The sequence below is a fragment of the Epinephelus moara genome, chromosome 17, assembly GCF_006386435.1.
Source record: "Epinephelus moara isolate mb chromosome 17, YSFRI_EMoa_1.0, whole genome shotgun sequence".
In the NCBI taxonomy this organism is placed as follows: Eukaryota; Metazoa; Chordata; class Actinopteri; order Perciformes; family Serranidae; genus Epinephelus; species Epinephelus moara.
The window spans coordinates 3,901,349-3,922,709 of NC_065522.1; the positions used below are offsets into that span (position 1 = coordinate 3,901,349).

General features: G+C 39.6%; 1 protein-coding gene across 1 annotated transcript in view; it reads left to right on the forward strand.

Annotated features, from left to right (window-relative positions):
* The window catches only part of trappc14 (trafficking protein particle complex subunit 14), a 20,105-nt gene extending 13,321 nt beyond the window's left edge, over positions 1 to 6,784 (forward strand). The window contains exons 8-11 of the mRNA XM_050066948.1: positions 285 to 457; positions 5,095 to 5,234; positions 5,369 to 5,562; positions 6,616 to 6,784. Of these exons, the coding sequence (XP_049922905.1) occupies positions 285 to 457; positions 5,095 to 5,234; positions 5,369 to 5,562; positions 6,616 to 6,784 (676 nt within the window). The remainder of the gene's footprint in view (positions 1 to 284; positions 458 to 5,094; positions 5,235 to 5,368; positions 5,563 to 6,615) is intronic.
* Positions 6,785 to 21,361: the final 14,577 nt, after the last annotated feature.

Consider the following 21,361-nt stretch of genomic DNA (forward strand, 5'->3'; position numbering starts at 1 on the left):
TTATTTTTGAAAAAAATACTGTTTTCATTGGGAGGTTTGTTCAATAACATTTGAATTAAACTTTAACAGCTGATGACTTGAAAATTATGCTGACTGTCATTTGCATCGACTATTTAGGAAAATCAGAGAAAAATATCATTTGCATAATAATTTGGAACGCGGTGTAGTAGAATAATCATCTGTAGAACATGTCAAAGCAGGAAAATGAAACTGAGCCATCATTGACGATATTACAAAGGCCATCAATTAAAAGAAATGAAAATACTATTGTGCTCTCCCTCCAGATACATCTCCAGTTGTTACTCACTGCCCAGTATCCGCCTGGATCGTCCTCAGCTGGTGATGACAGCTTCCTGTCCTAGTGCTGTCAAGCCTCTGGAGCACTTCTGGGTAAAATACACCCTACTTAACAACTTGCAGGACTTCCTGGCCGTCCGTCTGATCTGGAATTCGGATGGTGAGTAGCAAACTTTAGCATCACATTTAACCCTTTTCCAACGAATTAGCTCTGATTCTTGAACTGGTTCCACTCAAGATTCTTGGAACTTTGGTGCTATCCAGTGGACCAGCCCACGTTTCCACCAGTTTTGCATTAAACTATTGTAATCAAGGATGTGTCATCAACAGAGGATGATGCACAATGTACAAGAGAAGTAAACAGTGGTAGCAAAATCACAGATTACATTGATTACTTGCAAACTTTTGTTCTGTTATTCTGTTAATGGACAGTTAGACATGCGAGCAGCAGCTGAAAACCTCCAATGGTGCCAACAGTGGGTGTGTTCCCAACAGCTCAAAGCCCTTCACTTACATGGAAATAAAAGAGCTAAATAAAATGTCAGTATTGATTCATGCATGTTACAGCATTCATCACTGTGACAGGCAGATCAGATTAGATTGAATCTACAGTGGAAATGGTGTGACTCATTTCTGCAGTCAACATCTTATCTGTCCACCAACTTCTGACTGCTGCATAAAGGGGAACAAATGTTTTTTTCAACCTGGGCCCTATTTTCCAATCTACTTTTGTCTAAATGAGTGATAGGATGTTCAATATTTGACATTTTTTTCCAGTACGAAGCTAGGGCTGACCTGCCTGCAGCCCGTGAGCGCTATATTAAATGATAGGGCACTCAGACAGCGTCAAACAACGTCAAAATACGTCCACTAAAAGTGCATTTTTTTCACACAGATAGGCTCGGATTGTTAGTGTAATTATCCGACAACATAACGGAAAGGAGAAATGAACGTATGTGTTTACCTTTAGCTGGATTCGGACATGTTCCTCCTCGTCCGCTCTTCAATTTTAATGAGCTCTGCATCCATGTAGTTCCGTGTACTCCGTGTTCAAATAAATACGGGCGGTCATCAAATTCAAATGGCTTATCCAGATCCAGTTGGTCAAAATCGGGTAAAAATTCGGACATGTTTGTTGTTATTTGAACACGGAGTACATGGAAATATATATATGTATATATATATATATATATATATATATATATATATGTATATATGTGTATGTGTATATGTATATATATATATATATATATATGTGTGTGTGTATATATACATATACACATATATACATGTATGTATGTATGTATATATTTCCATGTACTCCGTGTTCAAATAACAACAAACATGTCCGAATTTTTTTTTTTTTTTTTTCCTCCACATTTTTTTTTAGAAATTTCACTGTCTGCAAACGTTGCTTGAAACATGTCTAGTGTTTCCCCTACCATTATATTATGGGGGCGCCCCGCCCCGTACCTTGTCCTTTTATTAAACAAACTAAATAGCCTTATGTTATTTATCTTATTTAGACAATGGCATGTCATTTCTGTCTCTACATGGTTGCACGTTTACAATCCTCCTCTGCTCTCTGTGTCGTGCATGGCGGAGTTCGGCCCCAATGCGCACATACATACGCACACACACACAGACACGTGAGCACACAAGAGCGTGGCCTGGGCCGCGTTTTCCTGACAGACAATTATAACCGAGCCAGTCTATGGAGTGGAGCCTGTGTTGCGTTCAAGCGTTGTCACGTAAATAACAAATTCCAGCACTTGAATAGGCTGTAGCACAACACAGCAGCATGTCAAGTGCAAAATCAAGCAGAATAAAGAGATCATTTTTTGGGGAAAAAATTGTCTTTAACGCACAAAACCGAAACCGTGGCCCAAAAACCGAGGTATGGACCGTACCTTGGGCTACCTGTACCGTTGCACCCCTCGGCCCAACTAATAATAAGGCCACGGATGTTCTTTTTTCCTGACAGTTTCTCACTTCTCAGTTACTTTCTGTGTTGTCAAAGTTAGCACTTCAGACCAAGGAAAATCTGCGAAAAAAATCGCTGAGACCTGTAGAGGGATTAGCAGCATCGAATACAGTATAAAGCGCACAATAAAAATGAGTAAAAAAATAAAAATATAGTCATTGCACATAAAACAGTTCAGATTGTGTTGCTTAAAATAATTCCAAGGTGTTGAGAAGTCGGACAGCCTGTGGGTATGTACTGTTCTGGAATTTGGTTGTTCTTGTCTTGATGCTTCTTAGTCTTTTTTGTGAGGGGAGAAAGTTAAAAAGGCAGTTAGCTAGGTGGGTAGGATCATTTAAAATCATAAGGCTCTTCTTGTGCAGCCTGGCCTTATAGATTTCTGCGATAGATGGGACTTCACACCCAATAATTTTTGATGCAGTGCGCACCACCTTGCTCAGCTGCCTCTCCTCCTCTGCAGACACACTCCAAACCAGACAGTAATGGCAAAGGTAAGGATGCTCTCGATAAAACTGTAGCAGTCCTTTACTGGACACACCACACTTTTTTAGCTGTTTTAAAAAGAACAATCTCTGGTGGGCTTTCTTTAAAACAGAGCTGGTGTTGTCCTTGCATTTCAAGGAGGATGAGATGTTAACACCTAGAAATGTGTAGCTGTCCACTCTCTGCACTTCTGTATTGTTGATGGCCAAGGGTAGGTGATCTTTGTGTCTACTGCGAAAGTCCACAATGACTTCCTTGCATAGGCGTTTCTAGCCCATTTTTGGGGGTTCTGAAGCACCCCTAAATTGAATCCCAGCACCAGTAAAATTTGAGAACCAGGATATGTGGCACTTTTCTTAACTTCTACCACTCAATACCAACACATTATTATCATTACCAGTCCTCATTTTTGCTGCATTTAATCGTAGGTCACTGTTCATGTTGTTAGGTAGGAGTTAGCTGATGTTTTTTCTAGCTAGGAAACATTACAGGTGGTCAGTACCACTGTCCTCTGTTTGAATTGGAATGAGAGAAGCTTGCTGTTGTGTCATGTGCATGTGTTAATATTAAAGCCAAGGTGCTACTGACGAGCTAACTGACTGGATGCCCATTAACATTATAACTCCTATTGTGTGTATTTATTATTATTATTTTGTAGATTTCAAGCACTTTTATTTTTTTAAGTGTATTTTTATTTATGTATTTGTATTATAATACAGACAAGAAGGAAAAAGGCAGAGACAAACATTGAAAAAGTCAGTTACTGTTAATGTGTTAATGTTACATGTTGTGCATTGCATTTCAAATAAAAGTCCAAAAAATAAGTTCAAGATCCATTTTTGGTATTTTTGGTACTCACTATAGGGGGCTGGTTTACTCCAGAAACATACATACTGTTTATGTGTATGTTGAGGAGCTGCTGTATCAAAATGAGTTGTCTTCCCCCAGAAATTAGGGTTACGATATGTTTCTTTTATGATTCCAATCCATTCCTCTTTTGCTGTGGCTCAGCATTTAAATAACCTTTATCAGTTTTGATGGTTTAGTCACAGACTTTGCCAAAAAGTGTTTTTCTTTCACAAATGTGGCAATGAAATTGCGTTAAAATGTACAAAACAGTAAAATTTATCTTGCCTGGCCGGGCAGCTCTCTGGGTGCTCAGCACCCCTAAACCTCCGATCCTAGAATCGCCCCTGCTTCCTTGGTCTTTGAAACATTCAGTTCCAGGTTGTTTGCACTGTACCAGTCCACCAAAGATGAAATTTGAGTCAATCAATTCAATCAGTTTTTCAATTTTTATTTATAAAGCCCAATATCACAAATCACAATTTGCCTCACAGGGCTTTACAGCATACTACATCCCTCTGTCCTTATGACCCTCACAGCGGATAAGGAAAAACTCCCCCCAAAAAAAACTTTAACGGGGGAAAAATACGATAGAAACCTCAGGAAGAGCAACTGAGGAGGGATCCCTCTTCCAGGACAGACAGACGTGCAATAGATGTCGTACAGAACAGATCAACATGACAAATTAACAGTAATCCGTATGACACAATGAGACAGAAAGAGAGACAGAGAGAGGGAGAGAGATGCAGGACAGACGGTAATAACAGTAGCTTACAACAGCAATAATGAAAGTAATAATATTATTATAAGTCCTGTACATTGATTCATTATTCCTTGTGATTAAACCCACTACTATAGTGTCTGCAAATTTGAAAAATTTAACTGATTGACAGTGTGAAGTACAGTCATTTGTGTACAGTGAGAACAGGACTGGGGACAGAACACACCCCTGTGCGGCCTCCGTGTTTGTTTTTGCACTTAACCACCTGAACTCTGTCTGTTAAAAAGTCCAGTACCCACTGACACAGTGATTCTTCAACTGATGAAAAGGAAAGGAAAAGGAGCTTGACATACAGTCTGGTTGGCAAAATAGTATTAAAAGCTAAACTGAAATCCACAAAAAGAACTTTTGCATAAATGCCAGGACCCTCTAGATGTTGCAGAATGGAGTACAGGCGCAATGACACAGTATCATCAGATCTGTTAGCCCTATATGCAAACTGATATGGTTCTAGAGTGACACTGGAGAGGTGGTTACATACCAAGCGTTCAAATATTTTCATGATGAATGATGTTAAGGCTACAGGTCTGTAGTCGTTCAGAAAGCTTGGGTTGGAAGTCTTTAAGTAAATCTGCTTTGAGTCATCTAGTTTTCTATCTAGAATCATATTCTTTCTCACTTCTCTCCCCCCACAACCTGGTCCATCCATCCATCATCCATCCATCCATCCATCCATCCATCTATCCATCCATCCATCCATCAGCTGATAGAGGAGGCCAGCAGGACCACAGGGTGGGGGCAGTGGTGTGCCAGTCTCCCCTCAACAACCTGGGACAGTGTAGGAAGGGCTCCACCATCTCCTTCACTGTGGCCTTCCAGATCCTCAGGACTGGACTCTTTGAGGTACTGCATGGTGCATTGCAATGCATTAAAACACGAATTACTTAACTGACAAAATAAACACTGCTACACTTAGTAATACTCAAAGTACTCTCCCATCTTGTGCATCCCTGCCCTGTTCCGTGATAACGCTGTAGCTGAGCCAGCACATGAAACTGAAGCTCCAGTTCACAGCCTCAATGTCCACTCCTCCCGTGGAGCCTAGATCCCCACTGAGGAACTCTCCATCGTCATCGTCCAGCCCTACGGCCAGAGAGCTGCTGGAGAGACACAGCCTGGGCCGATCGCAGAGCTTCTCCCACCGGCAACCGTCCAGGTCACACCACGTCAGGTACAGCCAGGGGATCAGTGTGCAGCAACGTGCTGCTTCCAAAATCTTTCTGTGAGGACTGGATATTTTATAAGAAAGACAAATGTTTATTCTCACTAGGAATGCACAGTATTGTTTTTTGCCGATATGCCGATATATAACAACTCATTTGGCTGATAACCGATACTGATGTGATATATCCACCTTATTCCGCATCTAATTTTAGTTATCATCAAGTCTCTTCTGTAGTGGAATTAACATCATATTATACATACATACCCTAATCGTGATGGCCCACCAGCAGATGGAGACATGAAATACAATACTTTTCAATGTATGTAATATTCATTCACCGTGCAAAATAAGAAAAATCATGTTGGCTGATTCGGACAGTTCATTCTACTTCTGTTATCAGCATGATGGCTGATTCCGATACCAATACCAATGAGGTGCCAGTATTATCGTGCGTCCCTAATTCTCACCATAATTGGCCATTAAATAAGCCTCTGAAAAAGCCTATATGAGATACTAAGACTGGCATACTAGTTCAACGCTTTATTTTCTAACACTACTTAACACTTGTAGCATACATCTCGACCTCTGTACTTCTTCTTCTCGTTCTGTATATCCCTCCACCACACCTCTCTCAGCATCTGTCTCTCTCTCTAATACACAATCTCACAGTGACACGTATTGGTCAGGAAGTGTAACAACAGTTTTAATACATGTCTGTAAACACAACAATCTGTTTTGAAGCCAGGCTCATAAAATTGTTTTTAGATAGATAGTTGGAGGTTTGAATTATTGTTATCATTTTTTACATCCATCTGTGAGGAGGTACTTCCTAGTGGTAGTGAAGTTGGGTTAGGGTCCCCTCACCCTAAACCAAAAACTGATGTTAATATTAAAAATGCAACACAGATTGTAGCCAGCTGTAATTTCATAAATGTGCCACATTACAGATGATGTCATTGTAGGACAAAGTTTATGCAGGACAGGAGAGACCTTTAGAGACAGATCTACACATTCCTGTCTATCATCATGTCCATGACTAAGTGTCTCTGCTGACTCCAGGTCAGGCAGTGTGATGGAGTGTAGAGCCATCACCCCTCCCGTCGGACCTCCAGCGAGCAGAGGCCCATACCTGCCTCCTGACCACACCCTCATTTCACTGGACAAAATAGCCAAGAGAGAGTGTAAGGTGTTAGTGCTGGAACCAATCCAAGAGGCACACAGCAGGTGAGAAAACAGCCTTATCACTTTTACAGTGTAATTCTTAACATTTAGTGAGTTCAGGATCAAAACAAAGCATGTTTTTGGCACCAGTTCAAACTGTCCAGTCAAAGTATGGAGGAGTGGGTTAACATTGGTGATATTTATGGGAAACCTGGTATAAAACCAGCTTTCATGTGTTGTTAGCATCTGCTTTATGCGAATGTACCTCAGTAAGTTGAAATACAGTATAACTGTGCTCATATTCCACTTTTGTAAAATGTATAAGCGTGACATACAAAATAACCAAAATATCTGATGACCTTGTCACTTAAGTTGTGTGTAACTTTTTATGTGTATTAGGCATGCAACGATTTATTGGCTGCACATTAGCAGATATTCTCCTTGTTGACTGCTATCGGCCTATTGGCAAATAAGATGGCGTTCACCAATGGCAATGGATGATGATTTTCTGCTGTTTCCCATCAATTTTGCACAGGTTAAACATTTTTTTCACTGTACACAAAGCTAAAATTGATAGAGTTGATAAAGAATAATGTTAAATGTTCACCGAATGTGTTAACGTCTGTTTTTGTGTCATAAGAAATTATAAATCATCTTTTATATGGAGTAGATGATGTTTACTGTAAACTAGCTCGAGCTCTGTTCAATTTAACATGTTAATGTAGCAAGGCAAGCTAATCACTAAGATGCTTGGTTGAAAATGAAAACAACCAATGCTTTAAGATGGGTGTCAGAGATGACAAAAGTATGCTCACATTATTCTTTTGTCTGAGAAGTAACTGCTGGCGTGTTCCACATTTTGTTTCGCAATCGTTCTATGATAGAGGATTAGCGTACTGTTAGATTATTGTTGCCATTGGAAAATGTCAGTTCCTGTTCAGCGCCCGAAGTAGCGCCCATAGTTCACGGAAGGTATCATTGGGGCTAGGAATACGGTGGGTAGTGTTATTGATCATTTTGATAACACTTCAGTCTTTAAATTGTGAGGTTAGCTAGTCAGCAAGCCTAGCTGGTAACTGAAATGAAGAAAAGCTGTCGTCAAGTTTATGAGTAGTCAGTGTGACAGTGTACATCAGTGGCTTTAATATTTTTTGATGCTCATCAAAGCAGCAAGTGTAAAAGGGAGCTATAGAGACCTAACGTTAGCTAAGCTTTTATTATCAGACATAACATTGGTGCTACACTGAGTGACGAGCCAACAGTTACCTAAGACGGTACGGTAAGGTGATTATGAAAATGATAAGACACTTCAGTGCCTTAGGTAACCGTTAGCTAGTGACTCAGTACCAATGTTAGCCTGATTATAAAAGGTTAGAGAAAAAAAAATCTCCAAGTGACATCTTCAACCGTCTTGTTTTGTCCAACCAGCTGTACAAAAGAGATTCAGTTTACAGTGATATAAAACTAAGGATCATTTTAGTTCTGCTATTTTAACCTGGCATAGTTCTTGTGTGACTGCATTTGAGAACTGTGGCTTTTTTCATTTTATGATAAAGGGGTTAGAAGAAAAACTTGTTTTTATTTGCCAAAGGAGGGTATTGAGAAACTACTTAGGTGTTCCATCACCTCAGGTACTGAAACATCTCCAAAGACACCCAGCCCTCTAGTTGGCATAAGTCAAATTTGTTTGACAATGAACAGTTCCTCTTGTGGAGAATCTGCACAGTACTCTATGTGTGGGGGTGGTAAATGGTAAATGGACCTGCATTTGTATAGCGCCTTTCTAGTCATCTAGTGACCACTCAAAGTGCTTTTTACACTACGAGTCACGTTCACTCATTCACACACACATACTGGTGGCCGAGGCTACCATACAAGGTGCCACCTGCTACTCAGTTGTTTTTTTAACACACTCACACACCGATGGAACAGCCATCGGGAGCAATTTGGGGTTCAGTATCTTGCTCAAGGATACTTCGACATGCAGCCTGGAGGAGCCCGGGATCGAACTGCTGATCTTTCAATTGGTGGACAACCCACTCTACCTCTGAGCCACAGCCTTGTATCTTACCTACAAAGGGTGACTTTGTGGGTAAGATACAAGCCATTATTAGAATGGTGATTTACACATACACATGTCGAATGCTCATTTCTGCTGGAAATACTGAACGTGAAATGGGATTAATTCAGTCTTGGTACTGTTTAAAAGCCAACCAAGCAGCTAGAGGCAGTTTCCTTTCAGTTACAAATAAGTAAAAAGTACACTTATACCATGTTTGGGCTCATGTCGCTATGTTTGGGAAACACACTTTGATTGTGACTCTTAAACAGAACACCATAAATGTTAAATCTTCACTCTGTTTCTCTTCAGATGACCTGGAGAGGAAGGTTTTGCTGTAGACACAGTGTATTGTCCCTCTGTCCAGCCGCCAAAGACTCATCCTCCGCCTGAAGGCAACAAGGTGTGGATGGAGTGATGGAAGGAGGAACAGAGAGGGATGGTGATTGGGCAGAGGGGAGGAGTGGTGCTGATGTGAAGAGAAGAGACGGAGATAGAAAGGTGATGGAATGATGCTGCTGGCCTGAGATGATGATAGAAAAGCCCTTGTGGGCCCACAACAGTTCTTCATTTTACCGGTTTATCATTTCCTTTTTTTTTAATTTCCTTGATGCCTTTATTCCATTTTACTCATTGGGTTATTTTTATTTCCTCCCTATGCCTGTGTGATTTTGTTGATATTTATAGCTACTAGTACACTTTAAGGAAATCATCACTGACTGTTTTTTCTTTTCCATTTTTATGGCAGCTCTTGTTATGTTGTAGGATATAATCAGGAAATCCCAGATTGCCTGCTTGTGTCAGGCCTGGGAGCACAGATGAAGCTGGATGCTAACTATAGTTCATGTTTCTTTTGATTAGGTGAAATATACTTGTTTACAATCAAACCCACAGTTTGAGAAAACAGCTAGCCCTGCTGAATCTGAAAGCATAGACCAGTTAACAGTCCTATTTCCATCTTGTGCACAACATGACAATGTCCCAGGAAAAAAAATCTAATCTTTTCCAACATCTGGTGAAGAGCCTGAAACCAGACAAGTTGAGACAGGAGCTTTCATCTCCTATTAATTTTGACAGCCCTTGTTTACAAAAGCGGTAGTGTTTCCAGGAAGGAAGACTGCATTTCCCACAACCACCGACACCTCTTTTTGTAAAGATCTGATAGTGATCTTTGCACTATGCACTGATAGTGCGTTTGTTTTGGAAGCCAGTGAGTGAAATTTTTTAAACAGCTGTTTGCAGGATGCACAGGGATGAGGTAATGTATCTATTTGTGGCTGTGTTAAAATTAATAAGGGACTGTTCTCTCTCTCTTGCTCTTTTTTATTTATTTATTTTGGTAGTCCCCGAAGCTACAAATATTTTTCCTCCAGCCTCCCTGGGTGACTGGCTGAAAATGCAATGCCCTCCCTCCCCTATAAATTAGTTTGGAGATTTTTTTTAAAACTTCCTGATAGAGGTGGGGGAAAAATTGATACAGCATAGTATCACGATATTTTTGTGTGGCAATTTTGTATCGTCTCACAGTGCTAAGTATCAGTGTTTTTAATCACATAAATTAGTAATAATAATAGATACAAATTAAACGTTATCAATTGCTTTTTCAGTTCACTAGTTACATTTTACAACTGCAAATAAATGGCTGAAGGGGCATAAACATACTTAAAACTTAATCATAAAAGATAAAACAGATGTTGACAAAGTTTTCCTTTGGGGATGTAATTTACATAAAAAAAAAGAAAAAAATCACAATATATTTTATTGCAAGACTCAGCATATTGCAGCATACTTACAATAGCAATAATATTGTATCATGACTCAAGTATCATGATGATATGGTATCGTGGCTCCTCTGCTTATTCCCACCCCTACCCTTTGATGTTTGAAAGTTAAAAGTTGAAGACAAGAAAAGCCTTTTTTTCTCCACTCTTGTCCTGCATGCTGCTTAGTTCGTGCAAACACCTTATTTTTGGCCAAATTTTAAATGAAAGACATAGCATAAAGTGATTTTGATAAAATATCAGTATTTTAAGCTCAAATTGGGTTCTGTTTTTTGTCTGACAGAAGTGTTTGTCGCACATGATGTGTCCAAGGACGGTCAGAAATTTGAAAATCCCACGATAATTTTTGTTTTTACAGTTTCTGGCTGTGATAAATGGTGTAATTTTGGTGTATGTTTAAAGTAACATGCCCTCCAATACCATCAGGTTTAAAAGGCATGTTTTTTTTTTTGTTTTTTTTTTTTGTTTTTTTTAAATCTGGGGTAAAAAAAATAAATAAAATAAAAAAACATGCCTTTTGAATTTGTATGTTCCTCCCCTCTGGCGTTTTTTTCTGATATCCAGTGTTGGCAAAAAAAATGTTGCACATTGCAGATCCATCATTAGTGCAGTCAGCTTGGCTACTACATTATGTGAATGTCACTGTCACCCTAAATGTCCCGCAGATGTTTGGTGGTTTCTCGGCACACTGAATCGCAAACTCTGTTGGTACACTGTGTTCGAGTACAGGGTGTAGCTGTTGCTGCAGAAGTGTGAGCTCCGTGTCAGGGACAGGCCTAAAAGTCCTGGCTGTGCACAGACATTGACAGGGCTAACTGTTAGCATCACAGGGCTAATATTACATAACGGTTATTAAGTGGTTTAAGGACAGAGTTGCGCCTTTTTCATGTCGGTGTAAGTTTGTTGGGACTGTTTAACGGCTCAGTGTTGGATTTTAGCAGCTGCTGTTGTGTTAGCTTGTGCTAAACAGACTGGCATTGAACTGACAGTCTGCCGTGAGGGGCACAACTTTGAAAATGGCAACAACAGAAATTTTGCTGAACAGGCAGGGGGTCGGTCAGGTCACGTCAGCCACCGGGTAAGACCCTTGGCAAAGCTGAATAGACCTGAGAGCAGAGTGAGCAACAGGTAGCTGTCATTTCTGAAAGAAATCATCCTTAGCTGATAAAAACACACAGGTGATAAGCTCAATAATTAGCTGGCTCATTAATAATTTATGCTTCTTCGTCTTCTTCTTCCGACTCTCTGTCAGTCTCTGCATCTCCTCCATGGTAAATTTCAGATGGCATGCACGTTACAAAGCAGTGAATTAATGCTGCCACAGTCAGGGCAGCAGGTTAGTGGAGTGAGTACATAGATGTATAATGGTGTACTCACACCGAATGTGAGGCAAATTTTTGCGTTGTGTTGCTTGCGAGCATATGGCTGCTGGAGTGGTTTTATAAGTATTTTGCATATGGTGATAATTTGGAGTATGTCTCAAATTGCAGACTTCCGTTAGATGTAGTACACTATGTACACTACTTACTTCTTGGGTGGTGCACTAATTTCAGCAGGGTAGTGTTGTCTTAAATTTCGCACTTACCGGAACTGACAATGGCTTTCTTTTTTTTTTAACTGCCTCTTCTACATTTTATTTTTAATTGCAAACAGACGGTGGAACATATTCGCCAACATTTGGCTGCTATCTCCGCCAACACAAAACAAAAGTACACCACATGATCAGTGCTCATCAAAATGTATATATAATCTCAAAATAAAAAAAATCATGTTCCTTTGCTTCCTCCTTCGGAATTTGCTAGACTCCACCACAGCTGAATGAAAACAATCAATCAGAGCTGAGGTGTGTCTGTCAGTCATCAGTCAGACGCTGCTTGTGAATTGCACTCAAACTGTCAAACTAGGCAGCACTGATCAAATATGAATCAAGATACTGTTGCTGCATTGCGTATTTCTCTTCTCAAATGTTTTTGGAAACATATTTTAGTGTGCTGTTTAGCTGTAAAATGAATGAAAAAAGAAGTTTGTGACTCACCCTCTATGTTGGAAAGTCTTGAGCCAAAACGAAGCACTGCACACCATAAAAAATTGTCAAAAATAAATTTGTAATGTAATGGACTAACATACTACTCAGTGGGAAGGTTTGCCTCTGAAAATGCATACTGTTGTATATTGTTTTATCGTTTAGTGTAATTTCACAGGATTAGGACCCGGGAACATCCATCAAGAATAGCTATACAGAAATTGTGATAAAATATATTGCAATATATTACAATTAATGATGTTTTCAGTATTAAATTATGCCCCCAAAACTTTGTCAACATCTATTTTATTTAATAAGATAAAGTTTGCTCTGTCTGTTCATCTCACCTCAGCCATTTTTCTGCAGCAGCAAAATGTATTAAGTGGACTGAAAAAGCAGTTGATTATATTATTTTAGTAGGCTACCTAAAGTTTCATTTGTATTTGTAATATTAATCATTTATGTAGTAAAAAAATTATACTCACCTCTGTGTGATGATAGAATATTGCCACACAGAAATATCGTGATACTCTGCTGTATCGTAATCGATTTTTCCCCCACCCCTCTCGGATATATCATTTCAGCGTTGACGTGATGCACAGTAGTCGCATCAAAAAACCTTAACTTAAATAACTTTTTTGATGCTTGATACAGATGGAAGACTTGCACTGTTCTCATTTTCCATTACTTATACCAGCCAAGCCTTGAGCTTTTAGACCTGAGGTGTGACGTAGTGGGGCAGCGTTTATCGTGGGAGATTCTCTCTCCTGCACATGTTTGCGTTGAAAAGTACCATAACCAGGCCAGCAAGTGCAGCAGACACAGTGAAGTGCATGCTTTTCCGAAATGAACATTTTATTAGGGGCCCTAAAAAGTTTTGAAATTTTGTACATGAAAATGTGTGGGAACCCTGGTTCCAATAATAACTGCCACACCTGTTCGATAAACAAGACACAACATGGCAGTTGTGGGCACTTTGGAGGGTGTATATGTTTATTTCTCTTTACCAAGCTAGGCGAGGCTTACATAGGCTTGGTGTCCCTGTGCTTCCTGTCCTTGTGCTAAGCTAAGATAAACATATTCTGAAACTATTTCTGGGTTTAACAAAGAGATGTAAAACTGATATTGATTACTAAAATCTGATTGTGGTAATGACAGCAAATAGGAACTTCCCACAAATCAGACTGCTCCTTTAAATAAGCTGGGACAGAAGTTCCCATCTGGTAGGTTTTGAGTACAACCTTTTCAGTTCTTTGTTGAACACAGACTCTTGTACGAGCTCAGGTTTTATCGTCAATGTCTGAAACAGTTCGTTCTCTACTTCTTTACATTTTTAAGTTCAAGAAATGTTTTAGTAATCACAATTCATATTGCTAGATTTAATGTTTTTTTTAACTGACCTCACAAACATTATGATTTACACTGGATTACAGCTGCATGTTGTCTTGCACCTTTTCTAGAACAAAGTGGTTTGCACTCAGGTTGACATCTACTGGTTTATTTTTTAATAAGGATAAAGTTTGAATGACTGATTCAGCTCCATACAGTAGTCTTCACACTGGCTGGTTAATTTAAATGGAATTGTCTTAATGATGCCTATTTGTTATTCATGTTGGATTGTTAACGTTCAGGTTTTAATTGGATTTTTTTTTACTTTTATTCGACTCCACAAATACTCCATGGTCTTGACAGTGCAGCAGTGTACATCAGCTTTTCAAGTGTAGTCTTATTATTTCATTGACCAGTAATTCAAATGTACCATGTGTTAAACAAACACTGATAATGACTTGCATGTATAGTGTGAGCCTCGTGTGTCTGCAGTTTCCACTGCTTAAAAGCAGCACTTTGTTCCGACATTTTGTTTCCTTTACATTTCCAAAATCCACATTCATAGCATTCCCATCAGGCAGTGTTAAGGGAGATGAGGAGCCACTACAGAAAAATGAAAGTTTTTAAATAATACTGATAATTACAACAGAATAATTTCTTTGGGTGTTTCCTTGAAAGAACTATATCATTGTTTTCCTAGGAAATTATGGGACCAGTAAAATAAAATGTTACCATAATAACTAAGGTAAAATGAATATGACTGGTAATAACAGAAAGTAACTGCATTGTGATAAGAAGTTTTTGTCAGGTAACGTGATATATGACTGGTTTCAGTGGAAATTGTGCTGTAAAGACTGATATGATGTAAAATGTTGTGTGTTTACACATTAGCATGCAGTATTGTCACTGATTTACACTCCATTGCCAATAGAATGTAGTCATGTAAGTCCCACCAACAGCCTTATATGATAGTTAAAAGGGGCCTATTATGCTCAATTTCAGTTTCAGAACTGTATTTAACATTTCTACTAGGAAATGTTTACATGCTTTAATGGTCAAAAAATAGATTATTTTCCTTGTACTGTCTGTGCTGGAACACCTGTATTTATCCTCTGTCTGAGCTGCTCCATTTAGCGTCTGTCTCTTTAAGCCCCCTCCCAAATGGTCTAGTCTGTTCTGATTGGTCAGCAGTTCTGGGTCTCCTGTATCCGGGCGTCCCTGCATACTCATTGCAGAATTGCCGCTCTTTTTTACTGTAAAATATCACCAGTAAAAGCTTCCACAGACAACTGGACATGTTCACGCAGGAATCCAATCCAAAATCCAAAAGAAATTTACAGCATCGGCAAAAAGATTACAGGCTTTCCTGACGTTAGCATGTAGTTACAGTACATGTAGCAGTGTACTTGCAGTCGGGCAATGACTTGACAGAGAATAATGGTGCTTTTAACTGTAAAAAATCACCAATATAAGCTTCAAAACATGACAGGACATGTTCCAGCAGGATAATGATCCGAAATTGGGGAGATACTTCCAACATCAGCAATCATGATTACATGTTTTCCTGACATTAGCATGTGGCTACATGTACATAAGCATTGTACTTGCAGCTCCAAAATGACCGTAGCGGAGAATAGCAGCCCTTTTTAATGTGGAAAATTACCAATAAAAGCTTCTAAACACAACAGGACATGTTCTAACAGGATTATGATCTGGAATTGGGAAAAAAAAAATAGCAACACTGGCAACCAAGATTACATGTTTTCTGACATTACCATGTAGCTACAGTTAGTTTAAGTTTCTTTACTTTATTAATCCCCCTGAGGAGAAATTCAATGTTTTCACTCTTGCTTGTCAATTACACACAGGTCCGAAAGACACACACATGCACAAACAGGACCTATACATGCACAAAGTGGAGAGATGTCAGAGTGAGGGGGCTGCCCTTGGTGAGGCGCCCCGAGCGGTTGGGGGGTTCAGTGCCTTGCTCAAGGGCACCTCAGCAGTGCCCAGGAGGTGAACTGGCCCCTCTCCAGCCACCAGTCCACGCTCCATATTTTGGTCCGGACGGGGACTCGAACAGGCGACCCTCCGGTTCCCAACCCAAATCCCTATGGACTGAGCTACTGCCGTAATGTACTTGCAGCCTGGAAATGGCTGTAACAGAAAATAGCGTCACTTTCTAACCCTTAGAAATCCCCAGTAAAAGCTTCTAAAGGCAACCAGCAGAAATATGATCTGAAATTGGGATGAAATTTACAAAATCAGCAACCAAGTGATTCCATGACGTTAACATGAAGCTGCATGTAAGTTAACAGTGTACTTGCAGTGGGGAAATGACTGTAATGGAAAATAGCAGCACTTTCCACTGTAAAAAATTACCAATAAAAGCCAATAAACAACCTGACATGTTCCAACAGGAAAATAATTTGAAATGGAAAGAATGTTACAACATCGCCAACCAAGTGTACATGTTTACCTGACATTAGCATGTAGCTACATGTATGTTAGAATTGTACTTACAGTAGAGGAATGACTGTGCCGGAGAATAGCGTCAGTTTTTAACATGAAAAATCACCATTAAAAGCTTCTAAACACAACTGGACATGTTCCAGCTGGAATCTGGTCTAAAACTGGGGACAAATTCGCAACTCTGGCAACCAAACTTACATGTTTACGTGACTTTGGCATGTAGCGTCATGTAGCAGTGTAGGCTGTCTGATGTAAACACATTGTAGGAGTGCTGCCTGGAGAAGATGACCATATTAAGAAATCTGTCACACTATGATACTGTAGCCAGAGTAGAAAAAAATTGGAAACAGAGCGTACAGAACAGTGAGAAACTGGAGGTTTTAGCACACAGAGATTATTTTTACATACATAAACCTCATTATTTTAAACTTTGGCCACATTTAATATGAGCATCCTTGACACTTTTTACATAAGAGGCAAAATACAGAAAAGCATAATAGGTCCCTTGTAATGCAAAAAAATAGGATTATAAAAAAATGACTTTGAGACTGGAATGTTAATTACACCTGACCCGGCATTATAACTGACTGTTGGACATTAGACTTTGATTTGTCATTTGTCACCGAAGTGTTGGTTAAAGGGGATTTTAAGCTGGCGGTGGCACCAGACAAAAGGTCAAGGGGTCAATTAAATCATAGGATCTTTGTCTGAGAACCCTGAACACAAACAAAACCTAATGGAAGGCCTGTTGAGATACAGTGATTGTACCATCCCAGTGTTCAAGCAACTGCACATTATAGACATATTATAGACCTGATAGATCTCATACTTATGTGTATGATGACAGTGTTCATACTGAACATCAAAATCTTTAGTTTGAGGCTGAAAAATGTGTGGAATTTTATTAGTGACTGTTTTTGTATGCTGTAACTCTAATAGCAGAATGTGCTAACTTCTGTTGAGTGTGGCTGAACACAGCTGCTGTTTTTTGTCTGCATATGCCTTGTAATGTCATTCCTCTGTGTTGAACCTGCTTTTAAAATATTTGAGCCATTAGAAAGCCACACATTCAGTGTGTGAGTAAGCCCATTGTTTTGTAATATATGTTTGGGATTTAGGGTTTTTTGGGTATTTTGATGACAAATAAAAATTGCTGGGTATTGTGGTATTCTGTTTGATAGCCATTAGTCTATTGAACATCTGGGTTTTCAGCTGCCTACATTTCAACCCACATATTCTTGTGAAAACATGACTAAGAATTCACTGGGGCTCTGTGAGACTGATGGGTAAGTCATTAGTTTCACAGTTTCACAAGTTTGTTGGTTATTCAAGGAATTTGGGTGTATCACAGAACATCAATCCCTCAGGCTGTCTTAGGGGAAGGGTTTGAAAAAATAAAAATGGCACCAGCGGTGGGGCATCAACACGCATAAAGTTATCTAGCATGTAAGTTAGCCTATATGGCACTGCATAATGTTTTCTTTATTTTAAGGACACCCTGGAGGGCACTTCATCACATTTTCTCTACAGGAAGGGCACCCTGGAGGGCACTTCTCACGTTTTCCCTATAGGAATGCTACCCTAGAGGGCACTTTATCACATTTTCTCTACAGGAAAGGTGCCCTAGAGGGCACTTCATCATGTTTTCTTCATTTAAGGGCACCTAATCACTTTTTCGCTACTGGAAGGGCACCCTAAGGGGGTGTGTTCACATTGTGTTTTTCTTTGGCAGAGAAGCAGTGGCAGGATGCTGGGGAGTGCTTCATCACAGTGCTTCATTAGAAAAAAAAAGGGGTCCCAGTGCTTTTTGTAAATGACACTCTGTGCAAGGGTTTGCTTCTGACAACAGTATCTTGATATTAACGTTAGCTAGGTAGCTCATGCAACGCGGGTTGATTACACAGTACAATATGTTGACATTAATAGGTAACTAACATAACTTAAGTACATTTACTTAAGTATTGCAAATACAATTATGAGTACCTTACTTGAGTATTTCCATTTTACATGTGGCATGTTACATGTGGTGTCACTCAAGGCAGCTGTGTAGGGCCCCTGTTGTTTTCTGTCTTTTCTATTGATTATCTTTTTGTTTTTGAAAAGGTTTAAATTTTTATGTATGCAGATGATTCAACCATTTATTCAGATGACATAAGAGCTTAGCTAAATTTGTGCTAAAGTTTGGATCTTAAGTCTGTCTTGTATTTTTTTTTTTATCTATCTATGGTAGGCTTTGGTTGGATGTGGTGTTTGTGGCTTTACAGTAAGTCACTCATCAGAATGAGGAAATCAACTCATCAGTCTGTAAAATCTTCTTCTGCCGACTTTTAGCTGGCTAGCTGGTAGTTAGCTAGGTCGAGATTTTCAAATGTAGACATCAGTAAACATTGAGTAAAAGATGGAGAACGGCCACAAGCAGAACTAGCATCCTGCCAGCCATTGTACATTGGAAAAAAATGGATGATCTCCATTTCATATCGGTTTCTGAAGGGATACCAGGAACTGGAATTTCTTGTGCTGAGCTGACAGAGCAGAGGATTCTGTAAGGCTGCCTTTACACTACCATGTCTTGATGCCCAATTCCGATTTGTTGCCTTTATCCGATTTTTCCTGACTGCTGTTTACATGTTATTCACCTTATTTTTCACCGAGACAGGGAGGCACGGAGGCAAAACAGAACGCAGCCAGCTTCCGATTTTTTGTGCGACACTTCCGGTCCAGCACTCTTGACCACTGTGTAAATGTCCCACGGTATTTGCTACAGTGACATTACTGCGTGCATGGAAATGTTTACATTACTCAAAGCAATTTTAAGGACTAACTTTAAATATTTGAAGTTAATCGTTAAAGAATAAATCACCTGGAAAGCTGGCGCTGCTCCACATAATTTAAAAGGAAACTAAGTCTACACAGAGCGGTGGAAATGTCCGTGCGGCTGGATGATTGATAGGTACATGCTAATTCGGGTGTTATCAGAGCCGATCCGCGCATCACTATGGCTTAATAACCAACTCAGTCAATAAAAACAACCCGTCCTGTGTTAGGAGTGTATGTCGCTGACAGAAAAAAAGAAAGAAAAATAAAAAAAGATAGAAAAGCAGTGTACGCCTCACATATTTATTTCTCACATATGCGCACACATTTGGCTCGCAAGCAGAAGCGACGTCTGTGTGAATGTGTGCCGATTGTGCAAGCCGCAGCTTCAGCTGCTCAGGTAGAGAGGCTGTGTAGCCCGGTGTGTTTTTTCGCTGATTCGGTTCTGCAGGTTCTCTGCTGGTACACTGGAGACGGGGATCAAGCAGTTTGTCTTACTTGGGATAGATTGTGCTTTTTTTGGTTCATAGTTTTTGATTAACGTGCGATTTATTAGGCTTTCCTTCCTTTCCCTCGCTCATGAGTACGTCATCAAAATGCGCTGTCGTCGCATTATTCATGACGTACGACGTTACAGACCTATTGGCAGATATCTGATTCATATCCGATATATTTCCACATATGAAGGAGGCCTGAATCTGATCTGACAATATCCGATATCATGCGTTTTTTTCCTGTTTACACGTTCATGTTATAGATCCGATCTGTGCCACTTGAGAGGAAAAAATTGGAATTGGGTCACTTGAACCATGTAGTGTAAAGTAGGCTTAAGAGAAGGAGAGAAGTGTGTTTTATAATGAATAAGGACTGGTGTGATGGTGAAAATATAAGGTGCTGTCCCGTTCCTGCTGTGGCACGCTGCTATATGACGTTCAGTGACGGCTGCAGACCGTCACAGCCCGCATTCAGGATAATCAACCATGTGGCCATCTTGAGGAGGTTGGGATGTGTATAGTTAAATCATTCCACAACCAGAAACCATGGATTACCTGAACCATCTGGAAACATAAACAATGATGAAGCAGCAGCCAAATAACAAATAAAGGATTGATTGATTGATTGATTGATTGATGTTACTTTATTCTTTCAACCCACTACATTTAGAAGGTAAATACTGTAATTTTTACTTCAAGTTATTTATTTGATAACTTTAGTTACCCTACAGATTTAGATTATCAATACAAAATATTATCAACAAATAAAGACACCTTGCAGTTTTTAAGTGATTAAAATTAGCTTCACCTTTACAACTGCAACTTTACAGTGATACATATATTAGTCTATCATGATTTAAGTCCAAATATTATAATTATTTTGAGAAGTACTTACACATTGAGTACTTCTGTACTTTAAATTATTACTTTAAATTATTACTATGGTATTGCTCCTTTTACTTAAAGGAGCAATAAGCGAAATTCATCATTTCTAGATTGAAGGAATTAAAAAATTGCTATGTGAAGAACTAGAGGTGTAATTTCATCTGGAGTATAGCATGACCTCACACACCCTCTCTTTGTGTTGATCTCCAGCCCCTTGTTTACAAGCCGGTCCGGCTGCGCGTTCATGTACGTTCATGTGAATCCACACCTCACCCACCCCCCACCTCTCGGAGCCCTTGGCCCTCCCTATAAAAGGCTACAGCCAGTGAGCAATGGCAGCGGTTATTTTCGAAGTGAAATGGTGGAGAGCGGAATGAAACGTTCACCTGAAGACGACCAGGATCCGACATTACCTCTTAAGAAATAACGGTTGTTGGCGAAGAAGTTGTTGGATAAAGAAAGGGACAGAACTCGGATTAACATTGGCCTTGCATTTCCAAGGTGGAGAGCACTGCGAGAGCTAAAGGGACTACAATTTGACTCAGAGCTAGCTCTTTTTCTCCTTGACAGGTAACATAAGTAACAACATAGAGTCAAATGTCTGTTTTAATTAGTGTTACAGTAACGTTAGGCACATGTCGCTATGTCGATTCAATTAAATTTAATGTTACAATCGTAGCATGGGTTAATGAGTTGAGTTATTAGTGGCTCGGTCCCAGGTGTTACGGTTGTGTTAGGTGAGTAGCCCGGCAGCCCAGCTAACATTTGCAATTAGCATTGTAAAATG